Raw genomic sequence first — 21,562 nt, 5'->3', positions numbered from 1 at the left:
TTAGTGGTTAGAACGTGTGTAACTCATGATGAGTACACGTTCAAATCCGTTAAGCACCAGTTTTCATGACTTTGACAACTAATACATTTTTTGATTTTTCATTCTTTTTTATTTTTATGGTATAGGTTGGCGGACGAGCATATAGGCCACCTGATGGTAAGTGGTCACTATTACCCATAGACAATAACGCTGTAAGAAATATTAACTATTCCTTGCATCGTCAATGTGCCACCAACCTTAGGCTGAGATGTTATGTACCTTGTGCCTGTAGTTACACTGGCTCACTGATCCTTCACACCGGAACACAACAATACTGAGTACCGTTATTTGGCGGTAGAATAACTGAATATTGGGTGGTACCTACCCAGACGGGCTTCCACAAAGCCCTACCACCAAGTAAGACCAAGTAACATAAGAGCCTTTTAAATGTTCCACTGATAATTAGGCTCTCTTTTCCTTTTTAGGAAAGTATAGTTATTCCACCACGCTGCTCCAATACAAGGAGAGTTTTATCCAATACATGCAGGTTACCTCACAATGATTACTTTCCCCGCCAATCAAGGGATAAACTAAGAACATAAACTCAGCTGATGAAAATTCACTGGTGCTTTCCTGGGTTTTAACCTAATCCATTACTTATTTGGTGTTTAGTTAAACAATCCATCTCATTCTGACACTATTGATTTTACATTTGAAAGAAGAAGACAAAAGATAGTTTAACAAAACAATGTAATCAGTAAGGAATAAAACATTCGATAGTTAATATATACACCTCTAATCATGAAAATCAGAAATTATAATACATACTTGGAATTTGGCAGGTAGGTTCGTTATAGAGTATAGACATTCTCTAAGATCGGATTTTACGAAACAGATCTTAGGGGCGTAAAAAGGGACTCTCTTTTTACCCCCTTAAGGAAGAAGACATTTATAAATTTCGCACAGTTCAAGCCACAGGTTCAGCTACTTTAAAAATAGAATATAAAAAAGTTATGATAATTTATGCCATACGTAAAATAAATACGAAAAAACGTAAGATAAAAACGAAAACATTGAAAAACGCTTTAACGGTCTTAGGAATTATTTATCATCCTTAAGTGCCGGTGTCTATCGGCGAATTACTTATCGATAGAGATAAATAGTCTAGCTATCCCAACGAAAAAAATAAAATAAACGATTTTATTTTATTTAATAATTCTCTTGGTTCTTAATATATGTATGTATGTCTCTGTCTTTCATCTAATACTCTACGTCATAATATTTTCCGTCTCTCTCATGTAATGAAGAGTCCCTAAATGCGACACGTCGTACAATTAACCACTTATTTTGGCAAATTGGTTACCTGAGGCTATTGGCATCACTGGGCATCACTAGGCACTGTTAGAAAGATTAATCAGTCATCAATATTGCTATCGCCTCTTGTGTATCCTACCTACACTTTATTTTAACTAATCTATACATGTAATAAAATTGGAGTGTTATATTAGAATAACAGCTTTTTACTAGTTGCATGCTAAACTAACATTTTGACAATTTTTGTCTATCTGTTTGCTCCGACTCATACATATGTATATGGAACGACTAGATCACGATCATTTTCTTCACCGCCGATCTTGAGATGAATTAGAAAGACAAATTTATAAATAAATATGAGACAACATAACATACATTACTCTGATCCCAATTTAAGTAGCTAAAGCACTTGTGTTAAAATTGAAAATCAGAAGTAGCGACGGTACCACAAACATCCAGACCCAAGACAACATAGAAATCTAATGATAATCTACATCGACTCGGCCGGGATTCGAACCCAGGACCTCGGAGAGGCGTATCTAAGAAAACCGGCGTAAACACCACTCGATCACGGAGGTCGCCCAATAAAAATTAAACACATGGAAATTCACTTGCTTGGGTTTGAACCAGCAAGCGCTCTTACCACTGGGCCATCTCGACTCTTACAAGAACAAGCTATATATAACCTCAAGGTATAAAAAAGTAGCCCATGTACTTTTATTTATTATATTTATCTACGATTGCACTCCATAAGACACAAACCGGGTACGAATACTTGTTAAAACTATGTTCAAAGTCTTAGTTCCAATAAATGTAATTAGTAAACTAATTACGTAAATTTCATTTACTTAAACGAGTCACTCAAAGCTAAGTTCAGTTAAACTTTCAGCTCGCTACTGTATCTAACCGCAGGGCAGTGGTGCAAACGGCGCCTAACACGTATCATTCGTTCACTTAGATAAATAAGGCATAATAACATGTCTTTAATCGATACTAAAATTGTCTTCATATCAAAATTGTAGAAAATTGGTAGAAAATTAACGAATAGAGCTGCTTTGCTTTGATGTTAGTTTTTAAAAAATATATTGGTAAAGAAGGCATATTATTTATCACAAGATTATAAACATCGATGATAAAAAGCGTGCAGCTAACATTTGTTGAGTTCCAGGCAGGATACATTCATACATATATTTAACTAACATTACTTTGTATGTTTAAACGTTGAAAAAGATTACCTAATATAAATTTGACGACCTCCGTGGTCGAGTGATGTGTTCACCGGTTTTAATGGGTACGCCACTCCGAGGTCCTGGGTTCGATTCCGGACTGAGTCGATGTAGATTATTATTAGTTGTCTATGTTATCTTGGGTCTGGGTGTTTGTGGTACCATATTGATTTTCCATAACACGAGTGCTTTAGCTACGTACATTGGGATTAGCGTAATGTATGTATTTATTTATATATATTATTATAATAACTTGCCATTTCTTTTCGGTAGAATCTACATTCCGAACCGGTGGTAGCTTCACTGAATATAATATAAAGTAAAGTAATAATATAATATAAAGTTTCAAAAGTGCTTATAAAAGCCTACTTGAATGAAGTATGTTTTGACTTTGATCCATAATCTTGTTAGATAATAATAAAGACTGTTTCACGGCAAAATTCGTTTTACTATACATTTTGCAAGCTGCCACTAGATGGAGCTGCGGTGCATCGTGCATTTTGCATGACTTTGGGACAGATTTGCACCTGTCCAAGACAGGAGCCGACGGGAAACTCCACGGACTTCTGCAGTTGACAGCGTGAGTATACTTCGCCTACGTTAACTAGTTAACTGTATACATTATTCAAATAAAGCTACGGTTAGACTTTACTAATACTATCGGACCGCGCGATATTTGTTCGAGGTACTTTGATTTTCTAATGTAAAATTCGCACACATAATATAGGTATAAATGCTCACTTATCATACCTCTGATTAATAGATAATGTTATCAAATTAGTCCCGCTAGGATAAAATCAAATTAAAAAGTACTTAATTATAAAATGGTCTTAGAAACATTTTGGAATTATTTTTTTTAGATTTAATAAAATATTAATTTAAATGCCTCGTTAGTGAAAACAGTATTTATTCAGGTAAACTGAGGCACTTTTGATTAAATTAGCAGTTATAATTTTTAATTTGCTTGCTATAAATTATATTGCTATTAAAATCAGCCAAGGGAGTGTCAGGACCTAAGCCAACTAAGCAAAACTTTAGTGCAAAATTAAGTACGCAAATATACATTCTTCTTTTTCCTAACCTCATAATTTTGGTATATCAGTATAAAACAACCGGTTTAATCTAAAATATATAAACGGCTAACAAGTCAGAAAGCATGGAGTCATTAGACACAGATGTATTAGTACCGATTTCATATTCTTAAGATGCCAATTAAAGTTGTCGCTAAAAACCATAACCTAATTGTTTACCAGTAGTTATGTAGAATAAGCACTAATTTCCCTTTAACTTATTCGATGGTCTACTGCCTACGCAGATTTTGGGTTCCAAGTGTAAATCTTTTTTTTATGGAATACGTTGGCGGACAAGCATTACCTGGTGGTAAGTGGTCACCATCACCCATAGACAATGACGCTGTAAGAAATATTAACTATTCCTTACATCGCCAATGCGCCACTAACCTTGGGAACTAAGATGTCATGTCCCTTGTGCCTGTAGTTACACTGGCTCACTCACCCTTCAAACCGGAACATAACAATACTGCGTACTGTTATTTAGCGGTAGAATATCTGATGAGTGGGTAGTACTTACCCAGGCGGGCTTGCAAAGCCCTACCACCAACAATAAAACATTTTTGATTTTTTGTCGAAAAGTTCGCAGCACCTACTAACGGTTGTGTTGGATTTGGGAGCCCACTTTTGGACCATCCAGCTTAGTTGGCTATCATTCCTTTAGATTATCCGATTAGGCCAAAATCAGTCAGGAAAACGTCATCATCATCAGGATCTTTCTACACGAATTAGTGATTTCTTTGTCGTAAAGAAGTAGTTAATTAGTAAGTTAATTTACAATTTTGATAGAACTGGTTGATTAAATTTTATCAAAGCATTCAAATACTAACTATTTAATATATAAAACAAACACAATTTCATAGTTTAAGCATAAGTCAGCATTGTGTGGATATGCGGAACCATAATTGCCTAGTTAAGTTTAACTTTTCCGCATTGAATCCGCCGTAGAACTGTTGCCTTGGTGAATTCTAACTAGCCGTCGTAAATATTGGTTTTAATCCCGGAACACAGGAACAAATCCTTTGGATAAATATTTGTGAGGTTTTGATGTAATTTATAAAACTTATTGAGTCTTTATATCATTTAAAAATAGGGTATATCCGAGCATTTGGAGGTATTGGTTTGGCATTTAAATCTGTCATGTTGATTTGGTGTCAACTTAACTCAATCAGACTGACAAATGAACCTTTTGAAAAGTGGTAACCAATATCCATAAATACTGGTACCCAAAGATATGTAACCTTTCCTTGCATTTTAAGTATGCCACCAATCTTGGGAACTAAATGTTGTTTCATCTGATGTACCACTGACACAATTTTGCGAAACCGTGATAAATATGTGGTAACTACCGAAAATCCGCCTTGCTAGACCGACCACCGATTTAGAAAAGGTATCTTTTATATATGTTTATAGCTCTATGAAAAAATCTCACAGAGACTAAGATTTCCAAATTTTTATATATAGAGCGAAAGTCGTTAATATTTTAATGATAACGATTTCGAAATTTGTTCACAACATACTGAACTAAGACGAAAGTAAGCAAAGTCATAATTTATAAATTAATTTTCTGATGCTCATTTTACAAATGACCACAGAATAGTGAGTGTCAGAATGTACTTAATATCTTTTAACAATACAACATGATCCTATGATATCGGTAAAATGAGGAGCCAGAAGTAAAAGTAAAGTAACTAGATGCACATTTTCCCACTGCTGAGATGAGGCCTTCTCTTCCATTAAGAAGGGGGTTTGGGACATATTCCAACAGGCTGTTCTAATGCGGGTTGGTGGAATGCACATGTGGCAGAATTTCGATGAAATTAGACACATGTAGGTTTCCTCACGATGTTTTCCTTCACCGCCGAGCACGAGATGAATTATAAACACAAGTTAAGCACATATATATACGCAATGCTTGCCTGGGCTTGAACTCGCAATCATCGGATAAGATGCACGCATTCAAACCACTGGGCCATCTCAAATCCAAAAGTAATTAAGTATATTTTGATTTTCATTTTACAAATAGATAATTATACAAGGAATAAACAAGGAATGGAAATTTAATTAATTGTAATAAAAACGTAATTTATAAAACAAAAAAATTAAATGTAAAATGTAGAAGATCAATTTCACTAGAAATTAGTCAAATTATCTTTAATCACAAAAATAACGATCACCGTAACATCCTTACAGAATCCGCTCATTACTCTAATGAGCGCTCATAATCCGTGTTTTTTTATCATTGAGAGGTACGGACGAGATAATGGCCCACCTGATGTTAAGAGGTCACCTCTACCCAAAAAGATTAGCATCGTAAGAGATTTAAGTAGTCCCACTCGTGGCCAAGAGTAATGAGAAAAATATTAGATATATATTTGATTTTAGAACTTTGAACAACATAAAATATCACAATATTGCTGTAAATTGGATCTGTGTAAGGATAACATTTGATATCTTTATTTAAAAGTAGGCAGCCAATACATTTTTCTTCTGTTAGGGTATATTATTTTCCGAATCAGTAGTGCCATGTCAAATGGTTCGACAATGAATAAGTAAGTGTAATACTTCTGTATTGAATAAAGAGATTTAATTTGATTTGCTTTGAATAGACCAAGATAAAAAGATTGTGATATTTTTTGTTATAGTTTCTTGTTTAAGGTATCGTCCATAGACATCGTGTAAGTAAGTAAGACGTGGCACCGACCTTAGGAACATTGATATTATTATGTGAATCGGCCTTAAAGTTGTACACAAGACCTTTGTAGGAAAATAATAAAAAAATTGGACAATTCTAAAGTCAAGATTCATAACGCTACACGCTATAAAATAAAAAGACAAATATACTTATTGGCAAATCACATTTTATCTCAATATATAGCAAGTTTGGTTCATTTACACTGACGAGGATAATAACTCTCTAATAGTAGACAAACATGAAACGAATTTATTAAAAACGAAATGTCAATTAGTGATGTTTTTGCAAGTTGTAGTTATTTCAGGATTGATTGACGGGAAAAGTTTTTGGACAATTTTAACGTACCCACCACATTTGAAAAGTACAGGATTGATATCCAATAGACTATCTTTACATCGGTATGCAAATTTTCTTAGGTCTGCAAAACAAAAATGAGATTTGATATATCGATCGTATAGTAACTTCTGACGCTTCCCATCACGAGTCGTGCAATATATTATATAACCGGCTAAAATGAGGAAGGAATGAAACTGATCAAATTAATTCAAAAGCGTCAAGCTCCGGAACTTCAAAGAACTAAACTGTGACACTGTGAATAAATAAAGAGATGGTGGAATGAATTTTGCATCGAGTCTTCACGGAGCGGACATTTTGGTATTATGCCACCATTTTGAGGAGTTCGTTCGGAACTTATTAAAGTGGAACTTTGCACTAGCTTTATTGGAAGTTTTAAATTCGTCTTGTATATTTTATTTGACTTTATAATCAAGTAATGAAATAGTATGACTACGGTCACCCACACTTGTATAAATGAGGCTATGTGTGTGTGCGTTTAAACGGCTTTTGTTCATTAAACTCCCATTACTTAGATATGATTAAATTAGCAAATCCTTGAATGTGTGTTTGCGAAACCTTATTATCACATTTGTGTAAATCAATTTAATTATTTCATAAGCTAGTAGTTATGCCAAGTTTATGTACTGAGATCGTTGTTACACATTCTGCTTTCATCGTTGGTCTTTTGGATAAGTAATTAAGTTGGGAGCAAATTCTATATTAGATTAATAAATTTTCTGAGATTTTGTATCAAAAAATTTCAGTGTCTTAGAACTAGATAGAGCAGAGAATATGCCTCGAAAAACACGAGATTTGGTCCTCTCTGTAATTTTTTTAGTTAGTTTGGACTTTGTTTGGATTAGTTAAAGTGAAACTCATACTCAATACAAAAGTAAAATGTTTGAAATTGATATTCAATTCAAAATTATCACAAGGCGTTTATAATAATTACATCGTATTTTAACATTACATATGTATATTTATCCATTGTTATGGAACTATGGATTGAAACGGAAAAACAGAGGTGTGTCTTTTTTTTACAGGCTGTTGTTGTAAAGGCATTATGAATTGCTAGCTTTACCGGATCTTCTTGATAGAATCCGCAAATACAAGACATTCCGCAATAGTGTAGAATTTCATTTAATATAGAACTGTGACACGAATATGCAAAAGTGCTTGTAAAAGCCTACTTGAACAAATATATTTAGATTTTGATTATACACTGGTTTAATGGTTTTTTCAGTTACACGATTTAAATAATTGTCTCTTTGTTTATATTTTTCCCTCACGTTTTTTATGTCGATGAATTTTATTCGGTGCTAGTTTTTAACCAATGATATATAAAGATTCGCAAACCAATCTACTCAACCGTTCATTCAACATTCAACGCGCTTTTTAAATACCTCGTAATATTTCCAAAACTGCTGTTACGAATTTCAAAATGTAAAATACAAAATATATTAATCGTTTGAAATATATGACATTTATTTTGAAAAATACCTGATATTAAATGTTTTATCTTTATAAAATTTTAGGTAGAGGTCCTAGCAAGTTTTTTTTTTATATTGTATTGGTATGGATTGGTATTGGTATTTACCATACAGTGACTATGGTCAAAGAAATATTAACCATTCATTCAAATCAAATCAAAATAAACTTTATGCAAGTGGGCTTTTACAATCACTTTTGAATCGTCATTTTACAATTAAGTGAAGCTACCACCGGTTCGGAAAGTAGATTCTACCGAGAAGAACCGGCAAGAAACTCAGTAGTTACTCTTATTATATCGCTAATGCGGCACATTGGAAACTAAAATTTTAATATGTTTCCCTTGTGTCTTTAGTTACACTGGCTCACTATATAACCGTTTGGTAGTGTTAGTTTTAAGTTTATCCGTCTGTTACACTTACATGGCTAAAATACACTACTACAAACAGAAATAAATAACAGTATTCTTACGATTATTTATAAAATAATCGTAACATTTATACGTTTAACAAAATATATATTTTACGTCTAATATAATTTCGCTAATTTTCTGCAAGCCGAAGCAGAAAGTAATTGAAGTTATTATAGCAGCTAAGCTGCTATTCCACAAAGATATCGTTGATAAACCGTAAAAGAGCTCGAATGAAAATAAATTTCACAAATGTTTAGTATCATTTTAAGCAATTATTCTGAAACAATTCGGATTATTGTCCAGTGTAAGCTTTAATATACACTTTATATCTTATAATCTTTCGATAGAGAAGTATGGAAGGAGAAGACATGCTGCGCCGACCCCAAATAAAATTGGTGTAAGGGCAGGAAGATGATCTTATAATCCTTCGACTAGGTCACCGTCACCTAAATAGTTAACTGAAAGGTACGATAACAGATAATAAATAGGTATATAACAAAACTTATAATATATTATAACTACTTTTCACTTTTTAAAATGTCCGGTTAACTCAGGAAATTCAGGACTGCATAAATGTTCAAATGTCGTACAATAAAGTTTTATTATTATTTATAATATTATTAAGTATTTCGTGTTGCTTTTAATCTGGATTAAATAAAGCATAAAAATATTTCAGTAATTACGAATTCTGTTAACGATTCTACTTGAAATAGCTCTACAGATTAAAACAGAAAGTAATTATGGATGGTATCAAAAATTTCGCACCTGCAGTCATTTAGAAGAATTGCATAATTGTCAGCTTTAGTATTGGAGTTGCCATTACGAGTGCTTTTATAAAGAGCATTTAAATAATTAAAACTTCTTAGTACGAAATACTCTTTGGTACTAATAATATAAGTAGTAGTAGATTTTAGTTATAATAATAAGAAAATAGATATTCTACCTAAAATTTCCATAAAATGTATTCAGTATTTTTACTCACCCCACTGCTGGGCTTAAGAAGAAAGAAAATAAAACGCAGATTATTTTTAAAATCACGCGTTGTGATCAGCCACAAACTATTAAAAAAATCTTATAAAGCAAAACGCAAAATTTAAAAATATAATTTACAAAACATAGCCTTACAAATAAAACAACTATATGTAAATTTAAAAACGAAAAAAGAAAAAAAAAACGGTATATTTGAAATTGGAAAACGCGGAGACACAAATTTACTGGAAACGAAATGTCATTAAGGTGTTTTCTGTGTATGTGTTTACAACATTGTAAGGTCCAAATTGGTAGACCATTTAGTAACAAAATAAGCGTGAACACCTAATACGAATGTGTTCAGTGGTTTCTGGTGATAATGGCGAGTAAAAGGGATAAGAAATTAAGAATTTAATTAGATCCCTCTTTTTCTAATTTAGATAACTACCACTATCCACTATAAGTTTTGCTTAGTGGTAGGGCTTTGTGCAAGCCCGTCTGGGTAGGTACCACCCACTCATCAGTTATTCTACCGCCAAACAACAGTACTCAGTATTTTTGTGTTCCGGTTTGAAGGGTGAGTAAGCCAGTCTAATTACAGGCACAAGGGGCATAATATCTTAGTTCCAAAGGTAAGTGGCGCATTGACGATTTAAGGAATAGTTAATATTTATTACAGCGCCTTTGTCTATGGGTGATGATGACCACTTACCATCAGGTGGATCATATGCTCGTCCGCCAACCTATACCATAATATATATATATATATATATATATATATATATTGATATAGCGTCAGCAACTATATTGTTATGACACATTGAAACAAGAAATAAAATTGTTACCAAAATTCCATGTGAATTAAAAGTTTCAATAATCTATATTAACATTATATTCCTAAATGCGAAAGTAACTCTATCTGAGTCCGCTTGAACTATTCTGGTACATGTTTCTTCAAAGATATTTGGAGTCCAGGGCAAGTACCTCCAGGGATTAAAATGGGAAGTGACGCTTTGTGTGATTTAAGTATACAGCAGGTTCAAATAGTATTACATAAATCCATTTTCTTAATATTTTAAAATAGTAGGTCATCTGGAGGTGTAAGAGTTTCCCATACAATTTCTGCCAGTTTTGTAAGCCGCGTAAAAGAACTTCATTCGAAACAAATTGCTTTCGAGTATCTTATATTTATATGAAATCAAATCTAATTTTATAAGCAATGAACTGTGATCGATGGTCATTGAGAATTAAATTATTATTCGAATATCATCTAATATTGATTATTAAAATCTATACATATAATAAAAATGGAGTATCTGTTTGTAATATTTAAATAGCCCTTTTTTACTCAATACACATGTACATATACCAAAATAACATTTTTTTACAATTTTTGTCGATCGGTCTGTCCGTCTGTCTCTCTGTCTGTCTGTCTGTTTGTACCGGCTAATTTCTGGAACGGTTAGCCCGATTTTGACGGGACTTTCACTGGCAGATAACTGATATAAGTAAAGTAAAGTAACAGCCTGTAAATTTCCCACTGCTAGGCTGATTGCCTCCTATCCCATTAAGGAGAGGGCTTGGAACATATTCCACCACGCTGTTCCAATGCGGATGGTGGAATGTACATGTGGCAGAATTTCAATGAAATTAGACACGTGCAGGTGTCATCACGATGTTTTCCTTCACCGCCGAGCACGAGATGAATTATAAACACAAATTAAGCACATATATATAGTGGTGCTTGCCTGGGTTTTAACCCGCAATTATCGGTTAAGATGTACATGTTCTAACCACTGGGCCATCTCGGCTCGATAAGTGATATAATAGAGAGTAACTTGGGCTACAATTATATATTTTTTTCGTTAAATTCAAACTCGTACAAGGTCGCAGGCACAGCTAGTGATAAAATATAGCCGAGACTTACAATAGACTCCTACGTAAAATTTGGGCTTATGCCCTGAGTTTATTGTTGGCCAGTTGAATTATTTAAGAAGAGACGATAATTACAATAAATTCTATTGTGTAGTATATTAACCAACTTCAATAACGAGCTGAATCTCAATTAGTCTTTTCGAGGATACACTTTTGCGGCCAGTGGCATCCTAAAATGGTCAACACAATAATTGGTATAGAGTATAACATTTTTTATTTGAAGCTCATATTTCGACAAGGTCGTAAAGTTGATTTGATTTTTGTATTGTTTATTATCATGTAATAGTAATTTGTATCGTTCAATTCAGTTTTCAAATCCTGTATAAATTAATATTACAAATGTGAAAGTAACTCTCTATTTGTCGCTCTTTCATTACAAAACCTTTGGACCGAATTTGATGAAACTTTCAACTACAAGAAAGGACATATGCTACTTTTTCGCCTAAATCATGACAACCAACACCCTAAAACTCGAGAGAAGCCGCGGGTGACTACTAGTTAAATCACATGTATTTCAATTCAAATAATCTTGAAAGTTTACTGAGTCGAGATGGCCCAATGGTTAGAACGCGTGCATCTTAACCGATGATTGCGGGTTCAAACCCAGGCGAGCACCGCTGATTCATGTTCTTAATTAGTGTTTAAAATTCATCTCGTGCTCAGCGGTGAAGGAAAACATCGTGAGGAAACCTGCATGTGACAAATTTCATAGAAACTCTGCCACATGTGTATTCCACCAACCCGCATTGAAACAGAGTGGTGGAATATGTTACAAACTTTCTCCTCAAAGGGAGAAGAGACCTTTAGCCTAGCAGTGGGAATTTACAGGCTGTTGTTGTTTTTGTTGAAAGTTAAGCTTTTTTCAGTTGACAATATTTTTAACAGTATCGTCGTTTCGGTAAGGAATTCGCCTAGTTGCTCTTTTCAAATAAACAAATTTTATAATTACAATTAGTGTTCAATCCATCCATATATTTAAAAAAGGTAATGAAGCATCCACCTTTTGGTAAATGGTCACTATCATCCATAGATATTATGATACTTACAACAATGCACCACTATCCTTGACAGCTAAGATGTTATGTCCCTTGAGCCTATAGTTATACTGGCTTACAAACTGGAATGGTACTTATCCGTATATGGTATCTTTCCAAACGGCCTGTAACTGCTGAAGAAATGTATATTGGAAATATGAAGTACGTTTTGTATAGCATGTACGACGCATTAATATCGCTACGTACTGCTATTAATTAAGTGGACGATTGGATTAAACACGTCAGGTTAATCTAAACAGATGGCTTATCAAGTACTTGCGTCGGTTTTTACTATTGGGGATAATGTATCATTTCATTACAAACTAAAAGTTATGTTTTTATGCTGTTATTATGAACAGAATCCAAGTTCTATACTTTATTTTTTTTTAATTAAACGTCATCACTACAAAGTATGAAACAAAGTCGCTTTCTCTGTCCCTATATTTGTATGTTGAAATCTTCAAAACTATGCAACGGGTTTTGATGTGGTTTCTTTCAAAAGATAGAATTGTTCAAGAAAAAGGTTTTTATATAAATACCAAAAAACTTATACATTGCACAATAGTTAGTATTATAACTACCCTTATTCTTGTATTTATACAAATAATAAAATGTTGTCTGTTTGTTGCGGCTAATCTCTGGAACGGCTTGACCGATTTTGACGGGACTTTCACTGGCACATAACTGATATAATAAGGAGTACCTTAGGCTACAATAATATTTTATCAAATTCAAACGCGTACAGGGTCGTGGGCACAGCTAGTTTTATTATACTTACAGAGCTTCAAAAAGCAAAAAGCTTCATAAAAAGTATAACACCTCGCATCATTGCCTCCACTGGTGACAGGAGGGCTGGTTCGTTTTTTGCCCAGAGGATCGGAATTGCGATTCAACGGGGAAATGCTGCTAGCATTCTTGCCACCATTCCACGCGGTCAAGATTTATACAGTAACTAGTTTTAGTTCATATTTGTATATAAATAATCATTTAATGTTATTAATTCTTACGGTAATTGTATTAATGGTAAATAACTTACAGATAATTTTAAATATCGTACAAAATACAACGCAGCGTAACAAATATTTAAAAACATATTATAGATATATTTCGAATGTGGGGCAAGAGAGATTTAGTACCGATATTCGAAAACTCTGCAATTTCATGCGTTATAATTCCGAAATAGAGTGTACTTTCCGTTGCGTTTAAATGCAAATTTGCCCCATTGTTTATTGATTGATGCATTCGGTCTGAAAAATAGTGATTTATATACGAATTTAAAGGGTAAAGATAATAATGGTGTTGACTCCATGGTTGTACGGAAATATTTATGAGATGTTTTGGTTGTTTTTCGATTGTATTACAAGTCTGGTCGTTTGAATAGTAAATATGGAGGGTTTTGTAAAGCGAATATTGATCTGGGAAGCAAGTAATATTTCGAAGATCTATCTTCTTCTATACTAATATTATAAATGCAAAATAATAAATAAATAAATATTGGACAACATCACATACATTACTCTGATCCCAAAGTAAGTAGCTAAAGCACTTGTGTTATGGAAAATCAGAAGTAACAACGGTACCACAAACACCCAAACCCAAGACAACATAGAAAACTAATGAAATTTTCTACATCGACTCAGCCAGGAATCGAACCCGGGACCTCTGAGTGGCGTACCCATGCAAGCCGGTGTACACGTAGGTCGTCAATAATAAATCCAAAAATAGCTCAATAACGACTTCAGACATAATCCGCTTAATAGATTTAGACATTTGACAAGGAAATAGTTTTGACCCTCAAAATAGGAGTACAATAGGAGATAACGTTTTGTGCGCTAAAAAGACCGATAAATATCTCTCAGGTAAAACCGCAGGTTTAGCTAGTAAACAATAAGTAGCATTGAGTTAATTTATTTCAAGCAGTGATAAGAACTTTGATTCAGGGCTTTTCGTAACGTTTAAAATATTACGCTTCCACATTCTCGATAACAAAGGGATTACCCATTGTTATCGAGAATGTGGTACAACCTAATGCGTAACACAATTGCTACACTTCATTCGGACGCAAGATTTATTATAACTTACCTAGTTTTTGACGGTAAATAAATAACGAACGAGAACGCGATATCAATCAGACGGACAGCCGTAGGTGGAAGGCGTAAATAAAATGTAGGATCGGAAAAAAAAATACACGAACTATTAACGTTACAAATAACGTTTCGTTTACAAACGGCGTTACGTATTTCATTTTGACGTAACTACGAGTGACGGAATCTTGCTAATTCATGGATATTTTTGGTTTCATCCGTTTCATAGCTGAAATTTCGTTATTTGTGTATGCATGAAATTTTCACCTCATTTCTATGGCATTTTTTAAATTGTGATTTTTCGTTGATAGAGCTTTGTGTAAGCCTGGGTAGGTACCCACTCATCAGATATTCTAACATGATACAGCAATCATTAGTTTTTTTTGTTTAATTTAAATGTCAGTGAGCCAGTGTAACTACAAGCACAAGGGACACAACATCTTAGTTACCAAGTTGGTGGCGCATTGCCGATGTAATGCATAATATTTTTAACAGCACCAATATGGATGGATACTGGCAACAACTTACATTTGGGTAAATTATTTGACTATCCTATTTAAAAAGTGTGCTCTGATAATTTTTCTTAATCTACTGTTTTCTCGTTAATCTACTCCTTAACAACTTTACAATGTTACTACTTAGTCCACCGTAATTGTACCATCATTTTATACAGCTTATAACGTTTTTTTTGTAAATGGGCATTTTCTTACATAATGTTATGTTTTTTCAGATCAAGTGCTAGATCCTAGATTAGCTCGTTCAAACCAACTCATTCTCCAGTATTATATAATTGGGTCATGGAATTATGTCTTAAATATAAAAAAGAAGATTAATTTTACTTCAAAGTAAAATGATAAGTATGTAATAAATGTAAGAAATTTGTATGAACAACGCAATTTTTAAAACAATTTCTGCCTCGCGCAACCACAACGTGGGACCAGATTTCGTGACTTTGTTTTCCGAACCGAAACGACTTAGGAACCTTCAAGAAAAGAGCGTTCTTCTTCCTTAAAGGCCGGCAACGCACTTGCAAGCCCCGGCGTTGCAGATGTCCATGGGCGATCGTAGTCACTTTCCATTAACTGAGCATCCGTTTTCCACCAATCACATAAAAAAAGATCACTCACCTCCTCTAAGCTCGCAGAGTAGCGTGAAGTTGCCACCTTCTTCCAAGGGTCCAACAACTCCCGCCACATCGCGACCAGCTTCGTCGTACAATAGCAGTTGGTGTGGTGGAACTGTTGGAAAAAATGGAAATATTTAAAAATGGAACGTCAATGAATTGCAACCCCAGATCATCATCGTTATGATCAGCTTATGTTATGCAACTCTAGATCATCATCATGGTCAGCCTATATTAGTCCATTGATGGACATAGTCTCACCCAAGTCGCGCCACTGAGCCCTATCTCTCCTCGTATCCTTCTCATCATCAACAAACCTAGATATCAGAAAATATTTAAAAGACGTCATAAATTGGTATATATCCCTCCACAAGATATTATATATGATTGTTTTGTTTTGAAACAAAACACCTATTTCTTCTCGTTGTGTGTCGTTCTTTATTTTTTATTTTCTCAGATATTGGGTGAACTCAGTGTCTGATTGATCACTTGTTCAGCTTTACTGATGCAATGTATGTACATGAATCATTTTTGGCCCAGTTTTCATAACCTATTATTTTATTTATTGCTTTCGATTATCAAGGTGATCCAATTCCGAATAAAGCCTTTATTTCCTCTGAAGTAGAAGTTTTGGAGACTACTTTACTATCCGTACGAATTGATGGGAAAACATAGCCAAGAATTCTTCCAACGCAACCAATTTACCTTACAATGTTTTTCAGTCGAAAACAAGATGAATGAAAAACAAATTGGTTTTCTAGATTTCACTTCTAGAATTCAAATTTCGAATAAAATCTGTTTTATCTGTCCAATAGGTCGACTCAACTTGAAAAATTAAATACATGAATATAAGCATTAAGTGTAACATAGAGAAAAAAAAATGCAGAAATTTAAAATACGAAATGAATGCTGTATTTATCTAACAAGTTCCTCGTTAGGCATCAGTAATAAATAGAGCTGACGAATACTCTTGATCCTAGAGACCGGGGAAAGACAAGCTCAACTTGTCGGCCAACTGGTTGAGTTTGTTGCAATATTTTTTCCAACACTGCAATAGCCAAGACTCGACTAGTCGATCAACTTATCGAGTTTGTAAATTATATAAAAATCATAGCACTATTCCAACAATAGGTTGAAAATACGTTAGAAAATATATCGGTTGATTTGTTGAGCGATTTGTTTAGGTTATTGACGAAGGAAGTAATAAGTAGTTATAAGAAACTTTTAATGGAGTAGGCTTCTTGATCCTATTATATTTTTATTGTTTTAACTAATAATGGGACAGGCGGTGTTTTTTATTTAAGAGCTCCATTGAAATATCGCTCTTATGAGCATTGTCAAATGTTATAATTTACCAAATTAAAATTAAGTGCCTTGATGCCTTCTAATAATGAAATAATTAAAATCTCATTAGGACTTTTGTAATTTTCATAATTTTATGTTATACGTATAAGTTATACTGACCGATGATAAAATGTTTTAATGTTTTACAGCTCCAGTTATGTAAATACAAAATAAATTTTGAAAAATTATGCCTCATAAAATCTTCGGAATAAAGCGTAGAATTTTTACATAGTCTAAGCACAGACTTAAACTGTAAATCATAGTAATCACTTATCGTCTGGATTCAAAATGTAAAACTCATATTTGCAAAAATTAAAATTATAAACATTTTACACTTTTTGTGCAAGTAAATCAGCATTGGCATATTTACAAATTTTATTAATGATATTCAGAACAATCGTAAAAATTTCAACAACAGCAACAAAGCTACAGCTAGGATCAGCTACCTCGAAGGAAGCCAGTTGTCAAGCTGGTTTAAATTGTCAAAAAATTCTAATGAAATACGAAAGAGTTTACCTTTAAACTATGGCAGATTCTGAAAAATGTCAGCCATATGCAAACACAAAATTGTATATCTAATTTGACCGGATTATAACGAAAAATATAAATTAGAATCTCTTATTTGAATGGATTATAACGAATTCTCGTATGGCGATTGTGTTCAACAGTTCAGTAGATATTAATTAAATAATACTTAAAGTTTATACACTACCCATTAATTTTCATAGCTATTATAAAGTACAAGGGCGTAAAATTAATAGGGTCTCCGTGCCAAGGACAGGAAAATTAGCGATTCTTGATAAGGAAATCTACCAACTGATCTCGCAACCAGTCTACTGAAATGGGAAAAATCGCGTTATCATTATCATTACATAGTATAAAACAAAGTCGCTTACCGCTGTCTGTCCCTATTTATGCATAGATCTTAAAAATTACGCAACGGATTATGGTGTGGTTTTTTTAATAGATAGTGTGATTCGAGAGAAAGGTTTTTGTATATAATATACATGGAGAATATAGTAAAGAAACATTGTTATTTTTAGTCGTTTCAAATATGATGTCGTAAATAAACAAATTATGTAGTACATTTCATTCTGTAGTATCAGCATTGCACCCAAGCGACATCGGGCCGGATCGCTTGTCTTTTAATAAAAAAGTATGTTGCAGATTTAATTTAGTCTTATTTAATTTTCATGTATTGAATTCTAGATATTTCTTTATAAAATAAAACTTTCCGTTGGCGACTTCATTTCTCCTTTTTATAGTACCTTTATCGCCTTAGGTAAATCGTTAGGGGCAAGGTGAAGTCGTGAAGGGCTTCTAAGAAGTCCCTCAGGCATTTTAGCCCTCTGTGTCGTAAATAGAATATTTCTAAGACTTTTTAATCTTTAAATGTATAAAATTCAAATAATGTTTTAGTTATTTTGTATACCGATCACAATCAAGAGGTACTCGTATTATATTTTCTGACATTATTCAAATCTACAAAGAGTTACATTTTTTATAACGTTTAATTTAATTGGAGTACTAAAGCTGTGTACACATTAGGTCTTTATATAAAGCTAATTCTACACACGATATTTAATTACAGACAAAAAGACGCTTCTTGAGTCTCTCAGTTGGTTGCGTGTTACTTAAATTAAGACTTGCTTAATGTCTGCAATGATTACAGACGACTAAAAGAAGGTTTTTCTTATTATATACCAGCAACCAGATGAGTTATTATCGAGCTACTGGATTATTAATGTTTGTTCCTAGATAGTTTATAAATTGTATAAAATAAAATCACTTTGTTGCTGACAATCATTGGTTTCTTCTTCTAAACTAATCTGATGGATTATTACAGTTATTAAAAACGGGATACTTAGATCCACAACTGTCTGGGACACAAATGTCTCGTAAAAAATACATTCGTAGGTAAAAAAAATAAAAAGTAAAGAAGCAGCCCGTAAATTTCCCACTACTGGGTTAAGGCCTCCTCTCCTATTAAGGAGAGGGTTTGGAACATATTCAGCCACGCTGTTTCAAAGCTGGAATAGCTGGAAAGCTGGATGGCTGGAATGCACGTGTGGCAGAATTTCGATGAAATAAGACACATGCAGGTTTCCTCACGATGTTTTCCCCTAACCGCCGAGCACGAGATGAATTATAAACACAAATTAAGGACATATGTATATAAATAGTGGTGCTTGCCTGGGTTTGAACCCGAAATCATCGGTTAAGATGCACGCGTTCTAACCACTGGGTTATCTCGGCTCATTCGTAGATAATGTCGAATAATTGAGCTCCATCAATTAAAAAGCATGGTAAATAGCCCGTTCTTAATATTAATATAACTGTAATATTAAAAATTTCCATGCTAATTTAAAATCTTATACACTAAAGAAAGACACTCGAGGAAATTTGGTATATAATTTCTTCAAAATTCCGAACCTGGTTAACTCTGAATACAGCCACTATTAAAACCTACAGATAAGTCCAGGATACATATGTATTTTCTAAGGTGATCTCGGAATAATAATAATTTTACAATTAAGTAAGAAAATTTAGGGTATTTGAAAAGACATTTTGTTCTGAGTTACCAAATCTTCCAGTCCGATGAATATATTCAACACCATGGGCATATGTCTTAATCTTAGTATTAATTTTAATAATTTGGAAGATATAATCATAACCGAATATGCGCATCGAAAAAATACATATTTAAATATTGACCTTACTTGGTTATAGAATCCAAATTTGAAGATTGATTGTCTCACAGAAAAAGTAACATTAACATTTTTTCTATATTACATACTTATACTTTGTGGTAGGGCTTTGTGCAAGCCCGTCTGGGTAGGTACCACCCACTCATCAGTTATTCTACCGCAAAATAACAGTACTCAGTATTGTGAGTGAGCCAGTGTAACTACAGGCACATGGATCATAACATCTTAGTTCCCAAGGTTGGTGGCACATTGAAGGTGTAACGAATAGTTAGTATTTCTTACAGCGTCATTGTCTATGGATGATAGTGACCACTTACCATCAGGTGGCGCTTACGCTCGTCCGCCAACCTATACCATAAAAAAGAACTTGTATGTACTTGTCAATAAATATACCTTTTAAATATTTCCTTGCTATATTGCTACATAGAAAAAAATTATTAAAGGAACGTATTGTACAAAAAGTTATACACCTTGATAAAGAAACGATCTTTTCCTGGCTATTTCTTTGTGATATTTATACAATAAACCTATTGAGTTGATACTATCAATATATAAGTGTAATACTTTTATATGAAAAGTTTATTTGAATCTTTATACTTGACCGTCCTAAATAAACCTTATTCTTATATTAAATATATGAGTTGATTATAGACTTACCTATGACATTGAGACGAATTTGGAAATTTCTGGTAGGAGAGTTCTTGAAATCCACTCGACATCGGTACACCCCTTCATCATCCAGTTGTACAGCGTCCACGGTGAGTGAAGAAGGTCGGGACATTGTTACGAAGTGCGCTCGCTTGCCAAACGCCAAAGGGTCGGACCAATGTAGGGCTTTGTTGAAACTACGACCGCGGACATCGAAGCTGCGAGAAAAATATGTCATTAAAATATTGAAAAGGTGATAAGGGTCAGCTCGTTAAATTACGTATTGTACTGTGATACAAGGTAATGTACTACGTAACCTTATGTCACAATGAAATATAGTTGCAATAATTTTATTATTAAAAAATTAATCACAATTTACTTGGTGAAAATTTTACCTGTAATACTGATTATTTTTGGCTCAGATTAGGTTCACTTTAGACTCCATTTACCAGTACGATTATGACAGAATATAATTACTGAACATAAATGATTTTTGTAACTTATTCCAACAAAGTGCCCAAATGTAGATGGATAAGCATGTAGTAGATTTTTTCCTAATTCAGGCCAGAATTCACCACGATATTTTCCATCATCACAAGAGCATTTTTTGGTACTGTGACCTCTAGATTGCAAACTTTGGTTTTCATTCGAAAATCTTGGAGCAAAAAACACCTAAAGAACTTTACCCCTTTAGGGGTGGAATATAAAGAACTAGCGGAATATAAAACCCCACACCCATTTTACCTTCTTAGGGGTGGAATTCATAATCCATCCAATTAATATTAAATATTTCAAGTTTGTAGGTGCTATAGTTTCTGAGATTGCGTGATTAATCAATCTTCGCTTATATTTATCAATTAATCATATGTATGCTGTTTGTTAATGGCTTATGTACCTAAAAGTTCGGAAATGTTATTTAATGGAAAAATTTTACTCTATAATTCATATCACTCATTATATTCTATCCTAAAACTGTATTACTTAGTATTGTCGTCTAAGGCTGAGTGAGCCAGTAACTAAAAGCTTAAGTATTGATATTTTATTTCTTAGATCACCAATTTCCATGGGCGGTCGTGACCACTTATCACAGGACTCATTTTAGCCAGTGCCCATCGATATAAAATTTAAATAATATATATTATAATTATAAGTAAAATAAATAAAAATTTTAACAAAAAGAAAAACCGACTACAAATA

General features: G+C 33.5%; 1 protein-coding gene across 1 annotated transcript in view; it reads right to left on the bottom strand.

Annotated features, from left to right (window-relative positions):
• The window catches only part of LOC124538753 (hemicentin-2-like), a 225,165-nt gene that overhangs the window by 58,201 nt on the left and 145,402 nt on the right, over positions 1-21,562 (bottom strand). Inside the window, exons 4-5 of the mRNA XM_047115935.1 lie at positions 20,375-20,583; positions 15,670-15,780 (exon numbers count right to left, since the gene is read on the bottom strand). Of these exons, the coding sequence (XP_046971891.1) occupies positions 15,670-15,780; positions 20,375-20,583 (320 nt within the window). The remainder of the gene's footprint in view (positions 1-15,669; positions 15,781-20,374; positions 20,584-21,562) is intronic.

This window comes from Vanessa cardui, chromosome 21 (assembly GCF_905220365.1).
Source record: "Vanessa cardui chromosome 21, ilVanCard2.1, whole genome shotgun sequence".
NCBI classification, from domain to species: domain Eukaryota; kingdom Metazoa; phylum Arthropoda; class Insecta; order Lepidoptera; family Nymphalidae; genus Vanessa; species Vanessa cardui.
This window is presented reverse-complemented; position numbering and strand designations above follow the sequence as displayed.